Source organism: Lepidochelys kempii, chromosome 3 (genome assembly GCF_965140265.1).
Source record: "Lepidochelys kempii isolate rLepKem1 chromosome 3, rLepKem1.hap2, whole genome shotgun sequence".
NCBI lineage: Eukaryota > Metazoa > Chordata > Testudines > Cheloniidae > Lepidochelys > Lepidochelys kempii.
Window position 1 is genome coordinate 97,447,599 of NC_133258.1, and position 22,678 is coordinate 97,470,276.

Genomic DNA, 22,678 nt, shown 5'->3' on the forward strand with positions numbered 1-22,678 from the left:
CTAACCTCTTTTTGTGAGAATGCTAATCAAGATTATTATTAAAAGGAAACTATTACAGGTCTTCGTAAAAAGAAAAGGAGTACTTGTGGCACCTTAGAGACTAACAAATTTATTTGTAGCTCACAGAAGCTTATGCTCAAATAAATTTGTTAGTCTCTAAGGTGCCACAAGTCCTCCTTTTCTTATTGCGAATACAGACTAACACGGCTGCTATTCTGAAACTATTACAGGTCTTGTGAGCAGTCAGAGAATCTACAAATACGTATGCAGACTAAAGAGCACAAAGAAAACATTAACAGTAGGACCAAGTTCAGGTGTCATGAAATCTGTCAGCCTTCACCAAGTTGTTCATGATGAAAAGAGTAGTTCAGAAATATTTGCTGGATGTAGCTATTCAAGCGACTAACATAACGGCATAAGATTTTTTTTGTCCAGTGTGTGAGCACAGAAAGAATAGACTGATCCTCTGAACCATGAAAGGACAGATTAGAATGAGGATAAAATAAAATAACATAGATATGAACTCATGTTTTCAGTAGTTTTTGCTAATACCAGGGTCAAATTAGGCCTTTATCAGGAATCAGATTTTCCAGAAAAGAAATAAGGAGTTCTACAGAGTTGTGCAGACAAACACCAGAAATGTTCACAAAGAAAAAGAGCAAAAATTATTTAAAGCCAGTGGGCCTGATTCTTCTCTCAAATGCATCAATTTTTTACCAGTCTAATTCTCTTAACTTGGATGGAGTTGCTCCTCATTTACACCAGCACAAAGAGAGAGGATAAGCAGGCTCATGGGGTGCAAATGATAATTCACAATGAATGGCACTTGAAAAGAACATAACAAAAAGTTTGCTCTTTTCCACAAGGAGCCAGAAGACTGCTAGAAGCACAGCACAAGAGTTCTGGTGAACTAAATAATATTTCTTCCAAAATAAGCCAATGATAGAGTTTTAGAAAGGAACTGTAACTCAAATACAGCATAGACTTTTATGTGCTGTGAGGGAAAGTAAGCCAAGAACATTTAACATAATTTCATTCAGGCCAGAATTTTAGAAAAGGAAAAATTGTATAGTCAGACAATAATGGCAATGAGTGGGACTGTTTGGTGTTTTACAATTGAATCTTTTTTTATAGAAGAAAAAAATTAGACCAGTGAAGCAAATTTTCAGTACAGTGTACACCAGAAGAGATCCCAAATGCAGGTATATAATGCGTTTTCTCTCTTAGACTAACAAGAGGCTTCATCGTTACCTTTACGCTGCTGAGTTTAGCACAACCCATCACCTAGGGTGTGACCGTGCAAAGTGGTGTTAGTAGATATGAGTTCAGTCTCACAAGGCTCAACATAATGGATTTATGTTTCCAATGGAAATTGATTTTCTTTCCTGTCTAAACCCAAGTTCCTTTCTCAAATAGACTGGTTGAATGAGTTTTCAGATCTCCCTGAAGATTGGAGTAGAGTCAGAGCAATCATAGAATCTCAGGGTTGGAAGGGACCTCAGGGGGTCATCTAGTCCAACCCCCTGCTCAAAGCAGGACCAATCCCCAATATTTGCCCCAGATCCCTAAATGGCCGCCTCAAGGATTGAACTCACAACCCTGGGTTTAGCAGGCCAATGCTCAAACCACTGAGCTAGACCCTCCAGGATTAAATTCAGCTCTGGTGTAAAAGGATGCAACTCTCTAACACCAAGTGTAAATTTGATTCCCTGAATTCAACCGGTGCCAGTACTGACTACCCCATGCATTTAAAACACAAGTCAGATCCCCCCAAAAACATGAGACTGACTTAAAAAGCACAAGACTTTCAAGCTCTGGCTCCCAGTCCAGTTGCCTAGTGTGTCTCATTGCCCGCTCCCTGATCCCGTCTCTTAGTCTTGCCGCTCCCACTGACCCCCGAGTTTCCACATCAGCCCTTGTTTCACAGTCACTCCCAGTGTTCCCCCTGTCATCTCCCAGTACGAGTTACAATTCCCTCCCCTCCCCCTCCACCAAGTCCCATTTTTAATCTACTTCCTCCACTGCCCCCCTTGCCCCAGGTCCAGGTCCAATCCCTTCTGAATTTGAATCTGGCTGCTTCCTCCTCCACTGTGCCTGGGCCCCCTCAGTGGCGGCGCTAAGAGCACAGGAGAGACAGCCTCTCTGCTCTAGTTCTGGTTCCTGGCACTAGAACAGCCCATAGCAACTGGGAATAGTAATTGCAGAGTGCCTGGGATGGAGTGTGTGTGGTCTGATGAGCATGTAGGAGCTATGAAGGGCTTGAATATGGTCACCAGAGATGGAATCTTTGGGAAGTGCAGCTGCCAAACTCTAAGAAGTCTCTTCTGAGCATGTGTGAGCTTAGCTTTTTCAGAGGCTGCTAACTTGGCCAAATGTTGGTGCTGCTTCTGTGGGGAAAAAACACAAGATCCATCCCTGAGGCAAGGGCCACGCTTGCCAAATTTCAAGTCCCTGATCCAAAGCGCGGGGACACCAGAACTTCTCAACCAAACAGTAGTAAGAATTTTTTTCAACATTGACAAAACACCGTATTTTCCCCTAATCTCATTCTCAGAAATGGCTGAACCATTTTTGCAGACGCCAAAAATAAATAAATAAATATTAGCCTCAAGAAGACACCTGGCATGGAAAATTTCAGCCCAAACAGTTGAAGTCTGGCATAGTCATAAGTAACTGAAAACAGAGTTTGATGATGAGTCTTCTGTTGGACAACCTTAGGTATAAGCAGTGTTACCAGCTCCACTTTTAATATTATTATTTCTTATTCAAGCATGAGAGTCCCGCAAAGTAAAATGTAGAAATTAGTTTCTTTTATCTAGTGCCATCTATTATGACTGTATTTTTTGGCATCCTAGTGGGTACCTCAACAGACATCATCATGTACATCATAAGAATAGAACAGATAAAGGTGATAATGGGGTTTATAAAACTTCAGTAACCTATATTCATGAAATACTGTACCTGGAAAATTCAGGGGCAATTCAATTCTGGCTGAGCACTGGTCGTCTTCATTACTCTCGCAGATGCTTGCAATGATCTTATTAACTTTGAACCCAGTAACTTTAATCAATTCTCCGGTTGGCAGGCAGCATTCATTTCCAAACATTTCATAAACGGAGCCTTAGGAAACACAAAAGGAAAGAAAAGATGGTACACAAGTTTTAAGCACGATTTAAAATACCCGTATTGCTTTTCTTGGAATATTTCCTTCTGCATAGACACTAAAAGCCATTTAAATCAGTTATGTGAAACTTACATGATCTTCTGCAACTACGTGGTTTTCATTCTCCCTCTCAATATTACAGACCCTGCCGTCAGGTTTTTTCCCTAGTTTTTTTCCCCCTTCGGTATAATTTCTGACCAAAAGATCAAAATCAATCTAAGATCAAAGTTTACTCTATTGGGATATAGGGTATATACAAGAAGCTATATGGGATAGGATCCTAGTATTTCCTATAGGATACATAATATTAAAAAGAATGGAGTTTCCTCTCCATGGGCCTGATACAAAGACTATTGAAGTAAAGGGAAAGCTTTCTTTTGACTTCAGTGCACTTTGGATCAGCTGCATCGGTGCATGTAGTCCATGTAGTTCCCAATAGCATTTTAACATACCATTATGAAGAGAAAAGAGCCTAAAAAGATCAGCCCTTCAATCTTTTTACATTGAAATAGAATGGTCTCAGCCAGTCAGAGAGTAGGAATATCATACAATCTGGACCCACAACTGCACAGTAAATTTCAGTAGCAGTGCAGAACACAAATCTCTGTACTCTGATTTTTACCACTGCCTGCAGAACTCATCAACCTGGTGGCCACTATATGGGGAAGGACCATCTCAACTTCACAGCTATATCAAAAATACTACCTATTAGCAGTGTCATTCTCTTCTTAGTGACTCAAGGTTGAATCCAAGTCATAACCATATCCTGGGCTAATAAACACCTCTCACTCAGTACAGGGTTTTGTAGTGAACTCATAGATAAGCTGCAGTCTCAAGGTGTCGTTGTTTAAGAACTCAGTGATGAAACCATGCACTACCATGAGTGGTCCCATTGAAACCTATGGTGCTCCTCTTGGTAATAAGCACTACATTTGGTAGTAGGTGATTGCAGTATTGAGCCCTAAGAGGAGGATAAAAGCGCAATCTAAAATAAGATACATTGGAGAAGTGGCAGCATCTCCATAATTAAGGCTATATTCAGTGTTCCCTTAGAAATGAAGGTTCCCCTACACTTCTCACTGGGAATATGAAAGCCCACTGAAGCGGTGTGAGCTGTCTCCCAAAATAATTTCCAGGAGCTGAGGAGAGTCCAGAAAAAGAGCTCTCCCTACGTTCTTTAGCACATATTGGGCGAGCAGAGGAAATAACACTTCCCCCACCCCCATGGACCTGGGTTCGAGGTATGAAGGGGGTGTCTTCACTGGAGTGTGTCACTAGGACTTCTGGGGGCATATCCCATGGTTCTTTGCGCTGCTGCAGGCTTAGCCATTCTATGGTTCTTGCCCAGTGAAATATGGGAAACCTTGTCTTTTCCTTCTGGGCATATGGGGGGGGCTGGGTAGAATGATGGGAAGGCATTGGGGGACTAAGAGCACTTGCTTACTTCAGCCTGCATCCTCACTGTCGAATGCATGGGTTACCAGCCACCCTGACAGCCTCACGCAGGCTTGAGCCTTATCTACACCCCCAGCCACGCCATGCTTTGGAACGAAAGCACCACCAAAGTCAGCCAAGAGGGTGTGGATGGGAGACGGTTTACGGGTAACACCTGAGTAAGAGCCAGGGTGAACTTTGCAGTGAAAACATACCGAAAGAAACCATTCTATTCCCAGTAACATCCTCATCTTATGGGGTGCCTTCAGAGGCAGCAAGGCGAGGTTGCTCCTGTACTGTACTTCTCCAGTGATTACAGGATTGCAGTCCTCAGATACCTCCTCACAGGGAGCATGTGCAGGACTGATTTTCTGCTCCCTGCAAGGAGAAGCAGGATGAAGCAGTATTTTCTCTCTTCACGTAGAACAGGGAAGTACATTTACACTCACACAGCACCGAGAGAGGGTGGGGATTGCAGTGCTGCCAGGACTTCCTCACAGTGAATCCCCCCCTGCGATGCAGAGGGCCATTCTACTTTGCTTGTAGACTCTGCAGGCAGGGACTGTCTTTTTGTTACATGTTTGTACAGGGCTTAGCACAATGGAGTCCTCATCTATGGTTATGGTCCTTGGAAACTACTGCAACCCAAACAACAATCTGGCGCAAGCTGGTGTAGTTTATGCCTCCCTGAGCCACGCTCAGTTAATCTGGCCCTAAATATATAAGACCAGGAAAGTCACTGCCCTGATTCACTATAAAAGAACAATTTGTCTTTCTTACGGCAAAAACTGAATCCTGTCACTGCTTGCATCCCTAGCAATACCGTATTGACTAACACAGCTACTACTATACGCCCTGCTGGACCTCTCTGGGTTACAGTGGCTGATGCTCCAATGACCACATGAGGAAGTGTCAGAGCTCTCCTTGCTTTAGCTGTGCTCCATAGGCACATGTTAGAGAGAGCGAGATGAAACAGCCGTGAAAATGGTAATCCTCTTTATCTCATGGAAAAAACCTCACCACCCTTCATATACAGTACAGTATACAGATAATAACATCACTGATTTTGATCAGAAAAGGTAAATCCCAGAGGACACAGCATGAAAGAACACTTCGGGGGTATTGGGTTTAGTGTGCGGGTGCTGGTCTTTGGTGTACAGAAGGTCAGACTAGATGATCTGATGGTCCCTTCTGGCCTTAAACTCCATGACTCTGGATTACAGTCCACATGGAACTATGTACACTGAATTCTATTATCCTCTCCTGCACATTAGCCACTGGACCAACGGGTCCGTGACCAATTGGGGGCCTTGGAAAATTGGGCGCCCCCATGTCCCAACCCTTCTCCCCAGCAGGAGCGCCAGGTGTGGGGGCGGGGCAAGCCCCAGCGCCCTTACCCCATTTCCCGGCAGGAGCGCTGCGGTGTTGGGGGAGGAGGAAACTGCAGGCAGAAGGAGTGGAGAGGGGCCCCCACTTGCTCTGGCCCAACACCCCACCAATCCATAATCCACCTCTGACCCTCTCCCACAAAATGAATCTATGATGAATGCGCTAGTAAAAGGGAGCACATTGTTCATTGTATCTTCTTTATTCATTGAAGCTTTAGGGCTAGATTCTCTGCTGCACCCACTTTTCCAAACTATGTAAGTTGGCAATAGCCCCCAACAGACCAACTACCAGCTGAGAATAGCTGGACTGTAGTGGTGCTCCAGCCACAACCCTCTAAAGTCAGGGCTGATGACAGATGTCAGGGTTCCCCCACACACACTCTGACCTCTGAGGTACAGATGTGGGGACCTGCGTGAAAGACCCCCTAAATTTATATTCTACCAGTTTAGGTAAAAACTTCCCCAAGGCACAAATTCCTTTCCTTGTCCTTGGATGGTATTGCTGCCACCACCAAGTGATTTACACAAAAATTCAGGGAAGGGTCACTTAGAATACCTATCCCTCCAAAATATCCCCCCAAACTCCTTCACCCCCTTTCCTGGGGAGACTTGAGAATAATATACCAACCAGTTGCCTTAGCAATGTGAGCACAGACCAGACCCTTTGTCTTCAGGACACTGAATCACTCAGGTTCTTAAAAAAAGACCTTTATTTATAAAGAAAAAAGTAAAAGAATCATACCTGCAAAATCAGGATGAAAGGTAACTTTACAAGGTAATAAAAAGATTTAAAACACAGAGGATTCCCCTCTGGGCTCAGCTTCACAGTTACAAAAACAGGAATAAAACTACCGCCGTAGCATAGGAAAATTCACAAGCCAGAACAAAAGATAATCTAACACATTTCTTTGCCCTGCTTACAATTTCTGTGGGTTTAGATGGATTATTCCAGGTAGGTTTCAGAGTAGCAGCCGTGTTAGTCTGTATTCACAAAAAGAAAAGAAGTACTTGTGGCACCTTAGAGACTAACAAATTTATTTGAGCATAAGCTCTCGTGAGCTACAGCTCACTTCATCGGACGCATTCAGTGGAAAATACAGTGGGCAGATTTATATACACAGACAACATGAAACAATGGGTGTTACCATACACACTGTAACAAGAGAGTGATCACTTAAGGTGAGCTATTACCAGCAGGAGGGCGGGGGAGATCTTTTGTAGTGATAATCAAGGTGGGCCATTTCCAGCAGTTGACAAGAACGTCTGAGGAACAGTGGGGGGTGGAGGGGGGCAATAAACATGGGGAAATAGTTTTACTTTGTGTAATGACCCATCCACTCCCAGTCTCTATTCAAGCCTAAGTTAATTGTATCCAGTTTGCAAATTAATTCCAATTCAGCAGTCTCTCATTAGAGTCTGTTTCTGAAGTTTTTTTGTTGAAGAATTGCCACTTTTAGGTCTGTAATCGAGTGACCAAAGAGATTGAAGTGTTCTCCAACTGGTTTTCGAATGTTATAATTCTTGACATCTGATTTGTGTCCATTTATTCTTTTACGTAGAGACTGTCCAGTTTGACCAATGTACATGGCAGAGGGGCATTGCTGGCACGATGACATATATCACATTGGTAGATGTGCAAGTGAACGAGCCTCTGATAGTGTGGCTGATGTGATTAGGCCCTGTGATGGTGTCCCCGAATAGATATGTGGACACAGTTGGCAACGGGCTTTGTTGCAAGGATAGTTTCCGGGATTAGTGGTTCTCTTGTGGGGTTGCTGGTGAGTATTTGCTTCAGGTTGGGGGGCTGCCTGTCAGCAAGGACTGGCCTGTCTCCCAAGATCTGTGAGAGAGATGGGTCATCCTTCAGGATAGGTTGTAGATCCTTGATGCGTTGGAGAGGTTTTAATTGGGGGCTGAAGGTGATGGCTAGTGGCATTCTGTTATTTTCTTTGTTGGGCCTGTCCTGTAGTAGGTGACTTCTGGGTACTCTTCTGGCTCTGTCAATCTGGTTCTTCACTTCAGCAGGTGGGTATTGTAGTTGTAAGAATCCTTGATAGAGATCTTGTAGGCGTTTGTCTCTGTCTGAGGGGTTGGAGCAAATGCGGTTGTATCGTAGAGCTTGGCTGTAGACAATGGATCATGTGGTGTGGTCTGGATGAAAGCTGGAGGTATGTAGGTAGGAATAGCGGTCAGTAGGTTTCCGGTATAGGGTGGTGTTTATGTGCCCATTGCTTATTAGCACAGTAGTGTCCAGGAAGTGAATCTCTTGTGTGGACTGATCCAGGCTGAGGTTGATGGTGGGATGGAAATTGTTGAAATCATGGTGGAATTCCTCAAGGCCTTCTTTTCCATGGGTCCAGATGATGAAGATGTCATCAATGTAGCGCAAGTAGAGTAGGGGCATTAGGGGACGAGAGCTGAGGAAGCGTTGTTCTAAGTCAGCAATAAAAATGTTGGCATACTGTGGGGCCATGCGGGTACCCATAGCAGTGCCGCTGATTTGAAGGTATACATTGTCAACAAAAAAAATTCAAAAACAGACTCCAACAAGAGACTGCTGAATTGGAATTAATTTGCAAACTGGATACAATTAACTTAGGCTTGAATAGAGACTGGGAGTGGATGGGTCATTACACAAAGTAAAACTATTTCCCCATGTTTATTGCCCCCCTCCACCCCCCACTGTTCCTCAGACGTTCTTGTCAACTGCTGGAAATGGCCCACCTTGATTATCACTACAAAAGATCTCCCCCCCCCCTCCTGCTGGTAATAGCTCACCTTAAGTGATCACTCTCTTGTTACTGTGTGTATGGTAACAACCATTGTTTCATGTTCTCTATGTATATAAATCTCCCCACTGTATTTTCCACTGAATGCATCTGATTAAGTGAGCTGTAGCTCACAAAAGCTTATGCTCAAATAAATTTGTTAGTCTCTAAGGTGCCACAAGTACTCCTTTTCTTATTCCAGATATATCTTCAGGAGATATTGTACCTGCTTGGCGTCTCCCTCTGTCCAGAGAGGGAACAACAAAAGAGAACAACAAACAAATCCTTACCCTCCAGATTTGAAAGTATCTTCTTTCCTCATTGGTCCTTCTGGTCAGGTGCCAGCTAGGTTATTTGAACTGTTTAACCCCTTACAGGTAAGGCAATTCAGTACAACTGCTACTCTTTCCTCTATATTTATGACACCAGACGACTCTAGCTAGTGGTGGTCCTAATTTACCACTCCCACTAGAAGAAAGTGTAGCTTGAGAGATCTAGCCAATTTCCAACCCCTCAGTTCCAGACCATGAAAGAGAATCTGGCTTTTAGCCTTTTCTTCTGTTTCATAATTGTTCACAAACTGAGTCTGATTGCTGTGAATATATTTGCTATTAATTTCTTCTTCTCTCTCCTTCTCTTAGCAAGCTTTCTTTCAGCTAAGCTGAAATGCATAACCCAGTGAAAGGCCCAACTTAGTGGTACTCTCATGATGGGGACAGGGAATACGCTTAAAACAATGAGGTTCATCTGTCAATTTTTTCCTCCAGATGTATGAGGTGGGTGATCTCCACTGGTTTGTTTAATGAAGGTTTCCAGCTTGGCCCCAGTACCTGAGCCTCCCATACCACAGTGTGGTAAAACTGGAGCCCCAGATGGACATTACAGTAGCCTTAATAATTTATTTATTTATTTTGGTGTGGTTTGACTGGAATAACCAAGTGCTTTACGGTAACACATCACACAGTAGCAGAGTGTCACAAAGTAGCTGGTTTGTTGATGCATTTTTTAAAAAAACACTTCCTGCACTCTAAAAGCTCTTCATTTTATTGCTGGTCATCATCCCCATGAATCCTTGTCTCCTTGTTCCAGGACCAAGTACCTCTTCAGTGCTTCCCTCAACTGCTATGAATGACATTCTCTAGACTACTCGGCAGGAAGATTGTGTGTTGTATTTTTTAAAGTGATATGTAGTTATGCATTATGATGGTAGTTATGTACAGAACTTGCATTTCTAGCAAGAGGGTATCTCCTGGACACAATTGCCCTTTTGTGTTCCATTAGAGGCAGCATGTTAAAGAAAGACACATACTGTGCTCTCACCTGGATACATTTTATTGTTCTTTCTTATTTTCCCTTAATGTAAAATAAAAATTCAGGAAGAGATTACACATTTGTGATGTATATGTGAAAAATATAAGATATGCCCAGCCACTCATGATCCTCCCTCTAGGCACTAAGGGCATCAACTCTTCCACACAACTGATCTTCAGCACAAGACACACAGGTGTAAAGGGGGTCATCTCTGTATGTGAGCCATCTCTTGGCAATGTTTACATCCCATTGCCACCATTACATGGATCTTATAGTACAATAAGCAAATGGCTGAAGTGAACAAATGTAACCCTTACAAATGGCTGTGAGTGAAAGTCTACAAGGAGATGTTAGCAAATAAGATGCTGTGGGCCAGATTCTGATCTGTTATATTGGTGTAAATCCAGAGTAATTCTGTTGAATATCCTTGCACTTCAGTGGAGTTGCTCTGGATTTACACAAGTATAGCGAAGATCAGAATTTGGCCCAATGTGCACTGTTTAGACCCAAAAAATAACCCTGGCAAGCACAAATACATTTCTGGGCACAACTATATAGTATTGATTATAATTACATATTTGTCTCAAGTTAAATGGCCTAAATCCTGATTTTAGCCCTAGCCTGGCAGTTTGAGTGGACTAATACAATAAGGGTAAAATTTCAGGCAAGAAAAATGTTACCTAGTGATTTGTCATCCAACTAATTTTACCAAATATGTGTGCTGATGAGAAGTAGAACCAAGTTGTTTTCAAATAGACAATAAAAATGCTTTTCCTATTAATACCAGCGGGATTAGTGTTATTGTCAGAGTTCCTTCAGGGTAGCTTTGTGAATCAGAAAACCCTTGCTGAAGCTGATTGTCTGTGCACCATGGAGCCTCATATATAATATATTATGTACCTATGGAAAAAATGGAAAATGTCATATTTCGTGCATTACTCATTGTCAGCATGCCAATTCTCTGTGTTTAACCACAAAGAAAGAATAAAATACACTGAAAACTTAAGTCAATTAACCTTAAAGACTGATTCTTTTCAACTCAAGAAAGATGGAGAGAATACAATGCAAAACCATCTTAGCAAAAGCTAGAATAAGGCAGCCTATTTACAGTGATCAAACAATGGCCCTGAATGCTGTAATTAAAGAACGAGTTGCCTTTGAAACCACCGTTTTGGATTGCTTCTTTGTTCAACAAAAACTACATTTATATCCTTTTATATGCTCATCTCTGGTATGACAATCCATATTAGCAGCTGCTGTGATCACATCAAAGCAACCAAAACAAAATAGCTTTTTCCTCTCTCTCCTAAAATAATACCCTGAAATAAAAATTATTGTAGGTTTTTTCATGATTTTCCTCTCATATGTACAGTAGGGTTTATTTTCCCCTCAAAAACACCAATTATAAATACAATACATGCATGAGATGAATCAACTTACCCTTCACATCACGGAGGAGTGAGACAGAATGATTGAGATCAATATTTTATATTATAAGTTAGAACAATTGACATTGAAGTTGCATTTCTGCTTTTTTCCCTCCTAGCTTATGTAAGCGGGGGAATAGTCCCGCAATTGTGGGGAACTTTCCTGGCTTCTGCACTACCCCGGTGAAGTGGGCTAGCAAAAGGATCTGAATCCTCGCTCCCACTTCCTTTACCCAGTGGCCTCCCTGCCCTTGAGGACTCCCCTTTCACTCTCCTGTCTGGAAGAGTCCTTGTAACCCCAACAAGGCTGGGCCCAGGATTCCTGGGGGGCTCGACCACCAACCCTGCTGTGGTCACCTAGGACAGGGGCTAGGTGTCAGGAAGAGATTACACATTTGTGTCCCCACTCCGGGGTACTCTCTCTGCACTGGGCACTTCTCTGACCCACTGACCATTACATACAAGTTAAAGCAAATGCAAGTTATTTAATCAACAATTAATTTTAAAAAGAATAAGGAATAATGAGAAAGGTTAAAGGAAACACATCAACCCGCTCTGTGGCAGGGAACATCACAAACAGTGTCTCTGGAATGTCCGGGCAGTTCACAGTCTGTTCCCTGTACGTCCCAGGCCTTCTTCTCAGGCCCTGGCTGTGCTGTAGGGATGCTGTGGGTTGGACACTTGCTCTGGTGGTGGCTCTCAGGCTCTAAGTGGTAGGACCCTTCTTCCCAGTGTCGCCCCCGCCCTGTCGGGGTTACGATCCAAGCCTGGCCTGCAGAGCCCCTTGGCTGAGGCGTCTCCCTGTGCTGGGCCCGCTGCCCAGGGTCCCCCTCGCTCTCCCCAGCTGCTCACCACACCCAGCTCCAGACTGCTCCAGCCCCAGCTCCACCACTCGGTCTCAGTGCTGCTGCTGCTCTGCCTCCAGCTCCCGGGCTGCTTCTTTGGCCCCTCTGCCTCTGGTTGCTACAGCTCTGCTCCCAGGACAGGTCTGCTCTGCAGGCTGCTTCTGTGACTCTGCTCCCAGCACTGACCTGCTTCCTGGGCTGCTTTTCTGGCCCCTCTGGCTCTGGTTGCTGCAGCTCTGCTCCCAGGGCAAGTCTGCTCTCTCTGGGCTGTGCCTCTGGCTTTGGGGCTGCAGCTCTGCTCCCAGGACAGGGTGTGCTCTCTCTGGATCTGGCCCAGCCCTGCTCCCTAGCTCAGCTCGGGCCCTTGCTTTCTCCTTAGCTCAGCCCCACTCTGTCTGACCCAGGCAAATCCAGCTCACACAGAGGACGGGACCTCCCTGGCTTCCTGACTCCCTGATTAGCCTGCTCGCCCTGTCATTCAGGCTGACCTGGAGCATTGGCCTCTCCCCATTGTTCCTGGAGGCTGTCAGTCTCAGGGTCCTGATTCCCCATTGACCCTTCCCCCTTTTTGTACTGGAAGCTAGCAACTAAAACACCCCCACCGAATGTTGGTAAGGGGGCAACAGTCCCCTTACACTTAGGACCCAGTTCCATAGCTGCTCTGAGAGTGAAATGTTCATCGACTCCCCTGGGAACTGTGCACACATGATGTCTCAGAATGAGGTCCATAATTAAGTCAATTAATAATAATTAGTTCTTACATCACTTTTTTCATCTATTCACTTCAAAGCACTTTATGAAGGAAGCCATTATCGTTACTCGCATTTTACAAACAGAAAAATCGAAACACAAAGAGGTAACCTGACTTGCCCACGGTCACCCAGTAGGTCTGTAAGAGAGCTCGGACTAAAACCCAGGTTTCCTGATTCCCACTTCAGGGCTATTTCTACTGGACCATATTGTCAAGTACATAGCAGGTTTCTTAACATCTCTGGTTTGTTTGTTCTTTCTCCTACAAAGATCAGCACAGAGTGCAATCTACTATCCCAAACATCAGATATTGAATCTCTGGACCCATAGGCTGGAAGTCCTAGCGGGTCAAATTCAGCCTCTCTCCTCCAAACAGCCTCCACTGATTAACTGAATTCCATGCAGCTGGTGGTGTGGGATCTCTCTGAAAGGAGGTTTGAGGTGAGGGAGGAGAGACGGTCTTGGCCTTTTTGCATGGATGTTAAAGATTCCCTGGCATGTTTTATAAGAATAGGGATTTTCCCTGCTGTCGTTTCCCAAATTTCCTTTCCCCTACTATTACACTGTGCACTAGCTACCCACCTGACCATAGGCATGGAGCACCCACGGAAAAAAATTAGTGGATGCTTAGCACCCACCAACAGCTAGCACCTTCCCCTCCCCCCAGCACTCCCACCTGCCAGCGGCCCTGCTGGTCAACCCCTCCCGCTCCCTCCCAGTGCCTCCTGCCCACTGCCATCAGCTGTTCCAGAGCATGCAGGAAGCACTGGGGTGTCAGGGGCTGGGGGGAGGACGGCAGGCGGTAGGGGTGGGGAACGGCCCCCACTTGCTCTGGCCCAGGGTCCCACCAATCGATAATCCGCCTCTGACCCTCTCTCTGGAATACCTGCTCAGCTAGAATGACAATAGACTGCCTTGTGGTGTGACATGGTCAGCTCAAATCACTGTTTTCATCAAAGCTGCTACAGGCTCCTGTAGGAGAAAGTGAACAAAATATCTCTACACAGTGTCAGTAAAACAAAATCCATTCTTAATGGGGACTGTCTGTTGGTGGGGTTTAGCAAAAAGTTTTAATTTGAAATCTATTTTAAGGTTTTCATTTTAGCTTATAAACTTTTTTCAGCAGTCTTATACTTCTGGCTAAGCGAGTAGGTAAACATGGTCATACATCTCCACCAGTAGAGGCATTATCTTTTCTCAGTCACATGTCCAGTATGAAATTCAGCCAATGTCCCACTAAGCCCAGGTAAACTATCTTTGTGTGGGGAAGTATAGGTAGAGGACAGAATTCATCCCCAAGCTAGCCAATGAGGCCTAGAATAGCCCTGCAGCTCCTCTATAGCCTCTACTCCCACCCCAGGCTGTAATCGGAGCTGCAAACTCTGTGAACCCCCAATGTGAGCTAATCTTGTCTTTCCTAGCTATTTTACCTCACCTCTCTCCTAACCTCCATGCTTATTTTCATCTACCTAGAGCATGAAGCCCAGCACCACTGCATTCAGAGGGTGCTGCAGAGACCCTTGGCGCATCCACTCCACCCTTATGTTCTCCATACACAGCAAAAATCACTATTTCGCCGGGTTTTCTATGGCTCCTGCCCTGTGTGGTGAATTTCACTTCCAGTGCATTACAGTCATGCTTTCTGTCATGCAGCACATTTCCTCCTCCCAAAGCAATACACTGTGCGCTTTGATAGGACCTTTCTAAAGCGTCCTGATTAATAAATGATTGCATTGAGTCAGCCAGTCTGAACGAAGCTGCAGCAGGAGCTCTGTTTGTAAAGATGGCCTCACACATTCATGCACCCATCTATTAACCACCCTGGCTGCGGAGGGGCTGATTTTGCAAGCACCAAACCATTAGAAAACAAAAGAAGCAGATCTATGTTTCTACATATAGTGACATTTTAAATGCCAAGTGCTTTAAGCCATTTCTATCATAATGGAATTCTCTAAAAACCACTTCGGCAGTTTCTGATTTATTCCTTTCCTGATGGATTGATGACTCTTTTTATTTGGAGGGCTTACACTTTGCATGCAGCAGCATGCCTTTGATGCACACTGCACCCATGTTATAGGAAAGAGCAACCAAAACCACAGCTCCAAATGCAACATTTTTGAGCTTTTGTTATTTTTACTTCTGAGAGTTAGAATTTCTGCAACAAAGTTACACAACTGCCTACCAGCAATGTCGCTTGGCCTTTGGTGAGAGCTCTTTCAATAGAACTTTAGCCACAGCAGTTGTAATTGTTTGATTTTTTAAAGCATCTATATGATGAGATTGCTTCTCTCCCCAGTTCTGAGCAAGGAGGAGACCCCCCTCCAGGACAGACTGCATAAGGGCAGTCCATTCACCCCATGACAATATTCCTATTCCCTTCCTCTGGACCACCTGGGCAGCATGGTAAGGGGAGGACTGAGTGGACCAAGGGAGAATCCACAAAAGTGACTTGCTGAATCAAGGTCTAACTTTAAGCATGAGTCTAGTCCCATTAAAAATTAATAGAACTATCCATGTGCTTGTAGAGCTGCAGAGTTTAAGGCCAGAAGGGACCACTAGATCATCTAGTCTGACTTCCTGCATGTCACAGGCCACCAACACCACCCAGCACCTGCATGCTAAATTCGACAACCAAAAGGAGACCAAAGTATTACAGCCCACAGGAGAATAGATCATTATGTGCCACAGGCAGAGAATAGGAGGGATGGAGGCACACCCTTGTTCAAGGCCCCCGCTATGGCAGACAAATGATTAAATGAGATGTACCCAGATAATCCTGGCAAGTGATCCTCACCCACAGAGGAAGGCAAAAAAACGCAACATCACTGTCAACCGGACATGGGAGGAAATTCCTTCCTGCCCCCACATATGATAATCAGTGGGCATACGAGCAACAACGAGCCAGCCAAACACCTGAAAGAGAGAATGCTCTGGCCCATCTTCAGCTGTGACCATTCCTGATGCTTCAGAGGAAGGAGGTTAAAAATCCTCCCAGAACACATTTGGGTCGCAGTGGAAATTCCTTCCTGATCCCTCCCTTCTAATTTCTCTTCCCAGTTTGTTCATGACCATTTTTTTTTGGGCCAGCATTGTCCTTTAGCTTAAATAACTCTGCACTCTCCTTCTCCTACTGGGGTATTTCCTTCCCCAATATATTTATAGCAAGTAATCATATCCTCTCTGAGCTTTCTCTTTGCTAAGCTAAGCAAGGCAAGCTCTTCCAGTCTCCTCTCATAAAATAGGCCCTCCATTCCCCTGATCATCCTAATAGCTGTTCTCTGCACCTGTTCCCGTTTAAATTAATCTTTCTTGAATATGGGTGACCAGAATTGTACACAGTATTCCCAGTGAGTTCCTACCAGTGCCTTGTATAATGGCATTAACAGTTCTCTATCTCTACTGGAAATGCCTCACCTGACAAATCCTAGGATCACATTTGCCTTCTTAATGGCTGCATTACATTGGTGCCTCAACATAATCGTGTGATTGACCCACATAGGCAGGTCTCTCTCCTCCTCTGTCAGTTGAAACTGCTGAGACCCCAGCTTGCAGCTAAAATTTTTATTACTAGAGCCTAAGTGCATGACCTGGCACATTGTACTATTGAATTTCGTCCCGTTTCTGTCACTCCAGACTTCAAAGTCATCCAGATCTTCCCATGTAATATTCCAATCCTCATCTGTACTGACATCCTTGTATCAGAAATAAATTTCATTAGCACCCTCTTGCTTTTTGTGCGAAGGTCATTAATAAAGTGGTTGGATACTGCAACGCACTTTAGCACTTGCTTAATTATAAGCATCAATGCAACTACTCAGAGTTTAATGGAGCTGCTTAAAATCAAGCATATTTTTCTCTGCTGGATCAGGCCAGAGCATTCGGCGCCTTGCAGGATCAAGCCCATAGTTAGGCACGTGCTTAAGTACCTTGCACAATCTCCTCTCTGGCCCAATAAAGATCAGCAGAAAAAGGTAACAACGCCTGACCTTTATTATCCTTTCCACAGAGCCTCAGCCACTCATCCTATGAGTTCCAGGGGCAGCCACAGCTGGAGGGATTCCATTAGTACCATACTGGCTGGAACAATATAGCTGGCAATAGAGGGAATCCAGGGCAGCTGCAGAAATTCAGGACCTTGATATGGATGACCCTAGAGATTGGCAGAGTACCTGATTGAGCCCTATAGCCTATTTAATGAATGAAGAGGTCAACCCCCAACCCCCACCCAATCCACAGAATGATGCAGAGAGGATCTCCCTGTGGAGATCCTCCAGGAGATTTTCTGCCCCCAGGATCTTCTCATGTGGGTTCTCCTGCAAGAGGGGACAGTTCTAGCCCCTAGAGCTTAAATTGTATTGATCCTCACAACTTTCTGAAGGGAGCTGCCGAGGGTTAAATCCTATTCACCTTATTTGGATAAGCCTCCCATTGAAGTCAATGACATGAGCAAAGTGGGCAAGATTTGACTCACAAATGTGAGATGTTACTATCAGTCAGAACCTAACTACTGAAACATGCTTTCCTTGCAGAATCTTATTGTAAACAAAATTTGCTTTAAAATCTGCCTGAACACGGGAGAGCAGAGTTTATAATGGTAGGCAGAGAAAATTTACAAGCAGTCTCGTGAATACAGATCACACCAGAAAATCCACACCGCTAAGTGAATAGTTACTCTCTGCTGTTCCTCTGGAACCTTTTTCCTCCTACAGGGTGAATCAAGAGGAGTTGAGAGTGCTTGGAGCTTTTTAGGAGTGAACTCGCAAGGGAGAGAAATCTCAGGTTCCATTGACAAATTTGTCATTTATCTACGTACTCAAATGAAACAAATTTGCCAGGGTAAACATTGTATAGAAAATGTCAGCAATTTCTTTCCTTATGTTGAAAACATGCAAGGATTTTTGTTTTGTTTTGTTTTGTTTTTTTGGCATAGATACAACTGAGCATTCAACTCAGTAGATGCCCAGGCCATTGTTAAAAAATGCACACTCCCCCACTTTAAATCCTACAACCTTAATTATTTTCATCAACGTTTTTCTGGCTTTGTTTACATTGGAGTTATATTTAAAAAACAAAAATATTTCTTTAACAGCCACGAATAGACATCCTATTTATGTTATTTCCACATTTTATTGCTGACATATTTGGCCAACTCTACTCATGCATTGATTCATTTGGCTTTTCACATTTGTAACGCAAGTAGGATTGGTCCACTCCATGTTGCCTTAAAGGGTTACCATCAACCTGAAAAATAACATTTCCATCTGATCATTTTCTACCTACTATTGCTACAAGTAACCCCTGCTAGATTTCACAGATAAATAAGACCTTAAATAAAAGTTCTCCACTGTTTGAGTCAGTTTGCTTATTTGCTGGTTTTGAATTTGGCAGAACACGATGCCGTCAGTTTCACGGTTTTGCTGATGGTCAGTTGCATCACTCTCATGCAGGGCTCTGGGAAGAGCTCATGAGCACCACAGGCTCTGGAAGAGGGCGTTTACCAGGAACAGCAGCAGCAAAACTGAAAGTGAAAATGTGCAGGCAGCCAACAGGCATGTATATACAGAGATGAAGGAAAAGGAGTACTTGTGGCACCTTAGAGACTAACCAATTTATTTGAGCATGAGCTTTCGTGAGCTACAGCTCACTTCATCAGATGTTTACCGTGGAAACTGCAGCAGACTTTATATACACACAGAAATCATGAAACAATACCTCCTCCCACCCCACTGTCCTGCTGGTAATAGCTTATCTAAAGTGATCAACAGGTTTAGATAAGCTATTACCAGCAGGACAGTGGGGTGGGAGGAGGTATTGTTTCATGATTTCTGTGTGTATATAAAGTCTGCTGCAGTTTCCACGGTAAACATCTGATGAAGTGAGCTGTAGCTCACGAAAGCTCATGCTCAAATAAATTGGTTAGTCTCTAAGGTGCCACAAGTACTCCTTTTCTTTTTGCGAATACAGACTAACACGGCTGTTCCTCTGAAACCTGTCAGAGATGAAGGAGAAGCAGCAGGAGTGATGAGCCCAGGCATGTTTGGGGGCATTGCTCTATGGATCACCTAAAATCTTTAAAATGAAGCTACTCACAGGCTTAAAAAATTAGGCTGATACTTAAATGCCTCGCTTTGTACTGGGGTCCTAGATATCGCTGTTAAGAGGGTATGGAGTAACCTTCTGGATCACCACTAATAAAGAGCCTGAAAGTGCTGAGCAGTCTCATAACCACACAGCACCTTGCTCAAAAAGCATTAGCTCCGTATGTGTGCACACATGGGGGACGGGGGGAAAGAGGTGCAGTATCTGTGTGGGGAACTCCCACAAGACACTTCATTTCCCCACAGCTTCCAAGAGTGCAGGGAACCTACACTTGCAGTTCCCAGCTGTAGGGGACTGTGGAACTTGTAGCATTACATTTGTGGTGTGCTCCCTCAATTCTGTTCCAACCAAGCCTCTGGGGATGAGGCTTCCGGCCCTCAGGATTCCTCTTCCCACTGCAAATATATAGGGCAAAGCTGCATAAATTACGCCTGCTAGGTTTCCAGGGGGCAACCATTATCAGGAGAGCCCCTGGTACCATGATCATGCAGTAGACCTGTTGTTCCTGGGGCCAGTCATAGCGAGAAGTCAAGGAGTGTCCATAAAGTGGTCACTTTCCTCCGGCAAATCCCCAGAGATCTGCAGTTTTGAGAAGTCCAAACCCCACATCACTGACATGTGCACGTAGGGAGCAGGGGGCAAATCCAGCCCAAAGACAAATGGAAGAATTAGAAGAAAACTTGCAAAATTCCCACTCCCGCTTAGAGGAAGACGAAGGCCAATATACTGTTGAAGAATCACTGCGTGTTAAGGGTGCATTGGGGAGCATGTTTAGGTATCAAAAATAGGAAGGAGCCATCCTGGACAACTCTATGTTTTTCAGGATAAAAATCTGACACATTTTACTGCCTTGACATTGGTTAAATTAAGCCCACAAAAAATTAAATTCAATTATGCATAAAATAATTATACCAAAATTAAAACATACATAATTTTTCAACATAAAAGTGAAAGCTCCTACTTGCCATCCTATCAGTAAAGTCAATGGCCATATTATAGCTCACTGAACATCAATATTTACTGAAATATTCAAAGACAGACATGTAATAAATCAAATCAATTTCCAATGGAGTTTCAGTAGTTCAACTGTTTTAATAACATATTAAAATGAACTACTAAACAGCCATGTATTTCAGACTGTCCTGTAGTTCCTTTCTCATCCATGCTGATCACCAAGATATTTGTGTCTAAATAGCCTCTGGCTTGCTATTATAATTGGCTTACTCCTTCGTTCTCATTTCCTTCAGTGGTTCAACTATCCAGTGTTTGTAGCACTGAAAGTTAAGACTAGGGCAGTGAAGTATGATAGCACAAACACTGAACTGAAGTACGCTGTATGAGCCAGCCTCCGTTTTCCCAGCTCCAAACTGGAGATAAAGATATTTCCCCTTTTTTTTGTAAAATACTTGGTTTTGATGGATGGAAATCAACTTGTAACATCAAAGGGTTGTTATTAAGCCTGATTGTGGTGATTCTAAAGCTGTTTGAGGCAAGGGCTGTTTTCATGTTCAGTTTTGTATAGGGCTGATCATACTGTCAATGCTCAGCCCTGTGCATATATCCATCTGGCAAGATTGTGCCTAAAAGCTAGGGACCAGATTGTGCTCAGCGTTATGTGGTAATGCAAAGCAGAGGCCTCTGGGAGCCTTCCCTCTTCCAAATGGCCTCTTCTGGCCAGAGACAAATGCATTCCCAGTCCTTGCCCTGCCCTCTATCTCTGCAACAGCCAGTAAAACAGGCTTCCCACATGCAAGAAGCACCTGCTTCATCCTCTCAGAGGATGGAGTAACAATTTGCTCTCTCTGCACTCCCAGGGGCATCGAGTCTGCCTCAAGGACACTGGGGCTGATTCACAGGTCCAGACTTGTGCAGTGCTTTCATGCTGGCTGAAGTGTATGGAGAATGCCACCTCCAGTGAGAGTGAGCGGAGAATTCTTATTCAGCAGCACTTCATATCCACTGCTCCAAAAGGCACAAAGGCAGTGGAGAATCAAGCCCTGTTGTCTCCATATTACCCCCTCCACACTGCAGCGGAAGGCTTCGTGGCCACAATCTGCCCCTTCCTTTGCTACATCTTTGAGCACGCCCCTCAGGACTGGATTTAAATGATTCTTGTTCACTTCATATTTCATTCTACATGGCTGTTCAAAATGGCATCAGAAAATCCTACATTCTTTTTTGGACAATATACCTGGTGCTGCTGTGACACAAACCCAACCGCTGGAAATATTTTTCCTCTCTGCTGTAAACTCTCCTTCATAGGTTTATTTTTCCCCCCAGTTGATGAATTTCAAATATTCCCCATGATTTCTTGTCATACTCTTTGAGGCCAGGTCTACACTACAAACTTACATCGATATAACTGCGTTGCTCAGGAGTGTGAAAAATCCACACTCCAGAGTGACCTAGTTATACCGATCTAATCCTTGGTATAGCTTCTCCCATTGACGCAGCTACTGCCTCTCGCAGCGGTGGATTCATGACACGGACAGAAGCTCTCTCGTTGGCGTAGTGGCATCTTCACTAAAGCACCCACAGCTGCAGCACAGTGCATGTAGAGAAGCCCGAAGTGAATCCTCTCCTTTACTGACCATCAGTTTTTTCTAGCTATAGTACGAATAACGTACTAAGAATCCCTCAAAACCACAATACAGTAAATGAAAGGCCCCAGAAAAGCTAAGCTGAACAGCACTCAACTGCCTCTTGCCCCTTCACAACAGGATCATAGCTACTAAAATCTGTACATACCCACTCTCATTTGTTCTTCGCAACATTAGTAATAAATCCATAATCTACCACAGTAGCCATGCTGTGATCACTAGTATAATTGAATGCAGTAAGAGAGATCGTGGGGACTTCTGGGGCAAAAATCCAGTGAGGAACCAAAGAACTGTTGTCCATTTGGAAATTCACATTGTATACAGTGGTCTACCCTCATGCTTACCAGTACGACAACCGTTACATATCAGACTCTCTTTAAGGCTGCCATCTCACTTCAGAGAATGCAGTATAAGGCATAATAGACATGCTGGGCCGTGGGCTCTCTTCCACTATGTGGTATGGAGGGGCGTGAGTATTCGAAAGTGAAAAGGGCAGTGGAGTTTATTAATCCTGCACTTTCAAGGAACTAGATTAGATGATCAAGGAGGGTCTTTTCCACCTTTTGATTCAGTGAATTCAAACCTTAAAGGTGCAGAGCACCCTGAACTTCCATTTTAGTCAGAGGAGTTGAGGAAGCTGAGCATGTTACAGAATCAGGTCCACTTATTATAATATGGGTGCCCATTTTCCTCCAAGCCTGTGGTGTCATCCCTGCCTGAGCACCAGAGTTTGGGGGCTCCAGGGTATTTCAGAAGACGGGTCGGGTTGTGGGAAGGAGAAGTCAGGGAGCACCTGCTTATTACACCGTGATCTCTTCCAAAAGAAGGAGATAGCTGCATGTAAGCGAGTGTTGCCAATCCCAGCATTTCCTTATACCCTGCGCCTGCACTGC

The 22,678-nt window shown here is 44.1% G+C and overlaps 1 protein-coding gene across 1 annotated transcript in view; it reads right to left on the reverse strand.

The window, feature by feature from the left end:
* THEMIS (thymocyte selection associated) overlaps positions 1 to 22,678 on the reverse strand; it is a 112,818-nt gene that overhangs the window by 87,749 nt on the left and 2,391 nt on the right. The window contains exon 2 of the mRNA XM_073335191.1: positions 2,962 to 3,120. Coding sequence (XP_073191292.1) covers positions 2,962 to 3,120 — 159 coding nt within the window. The remainder of the gene's footprint in view (positions 1 to 2,961; positions 3,121 to 22,678) is intronic.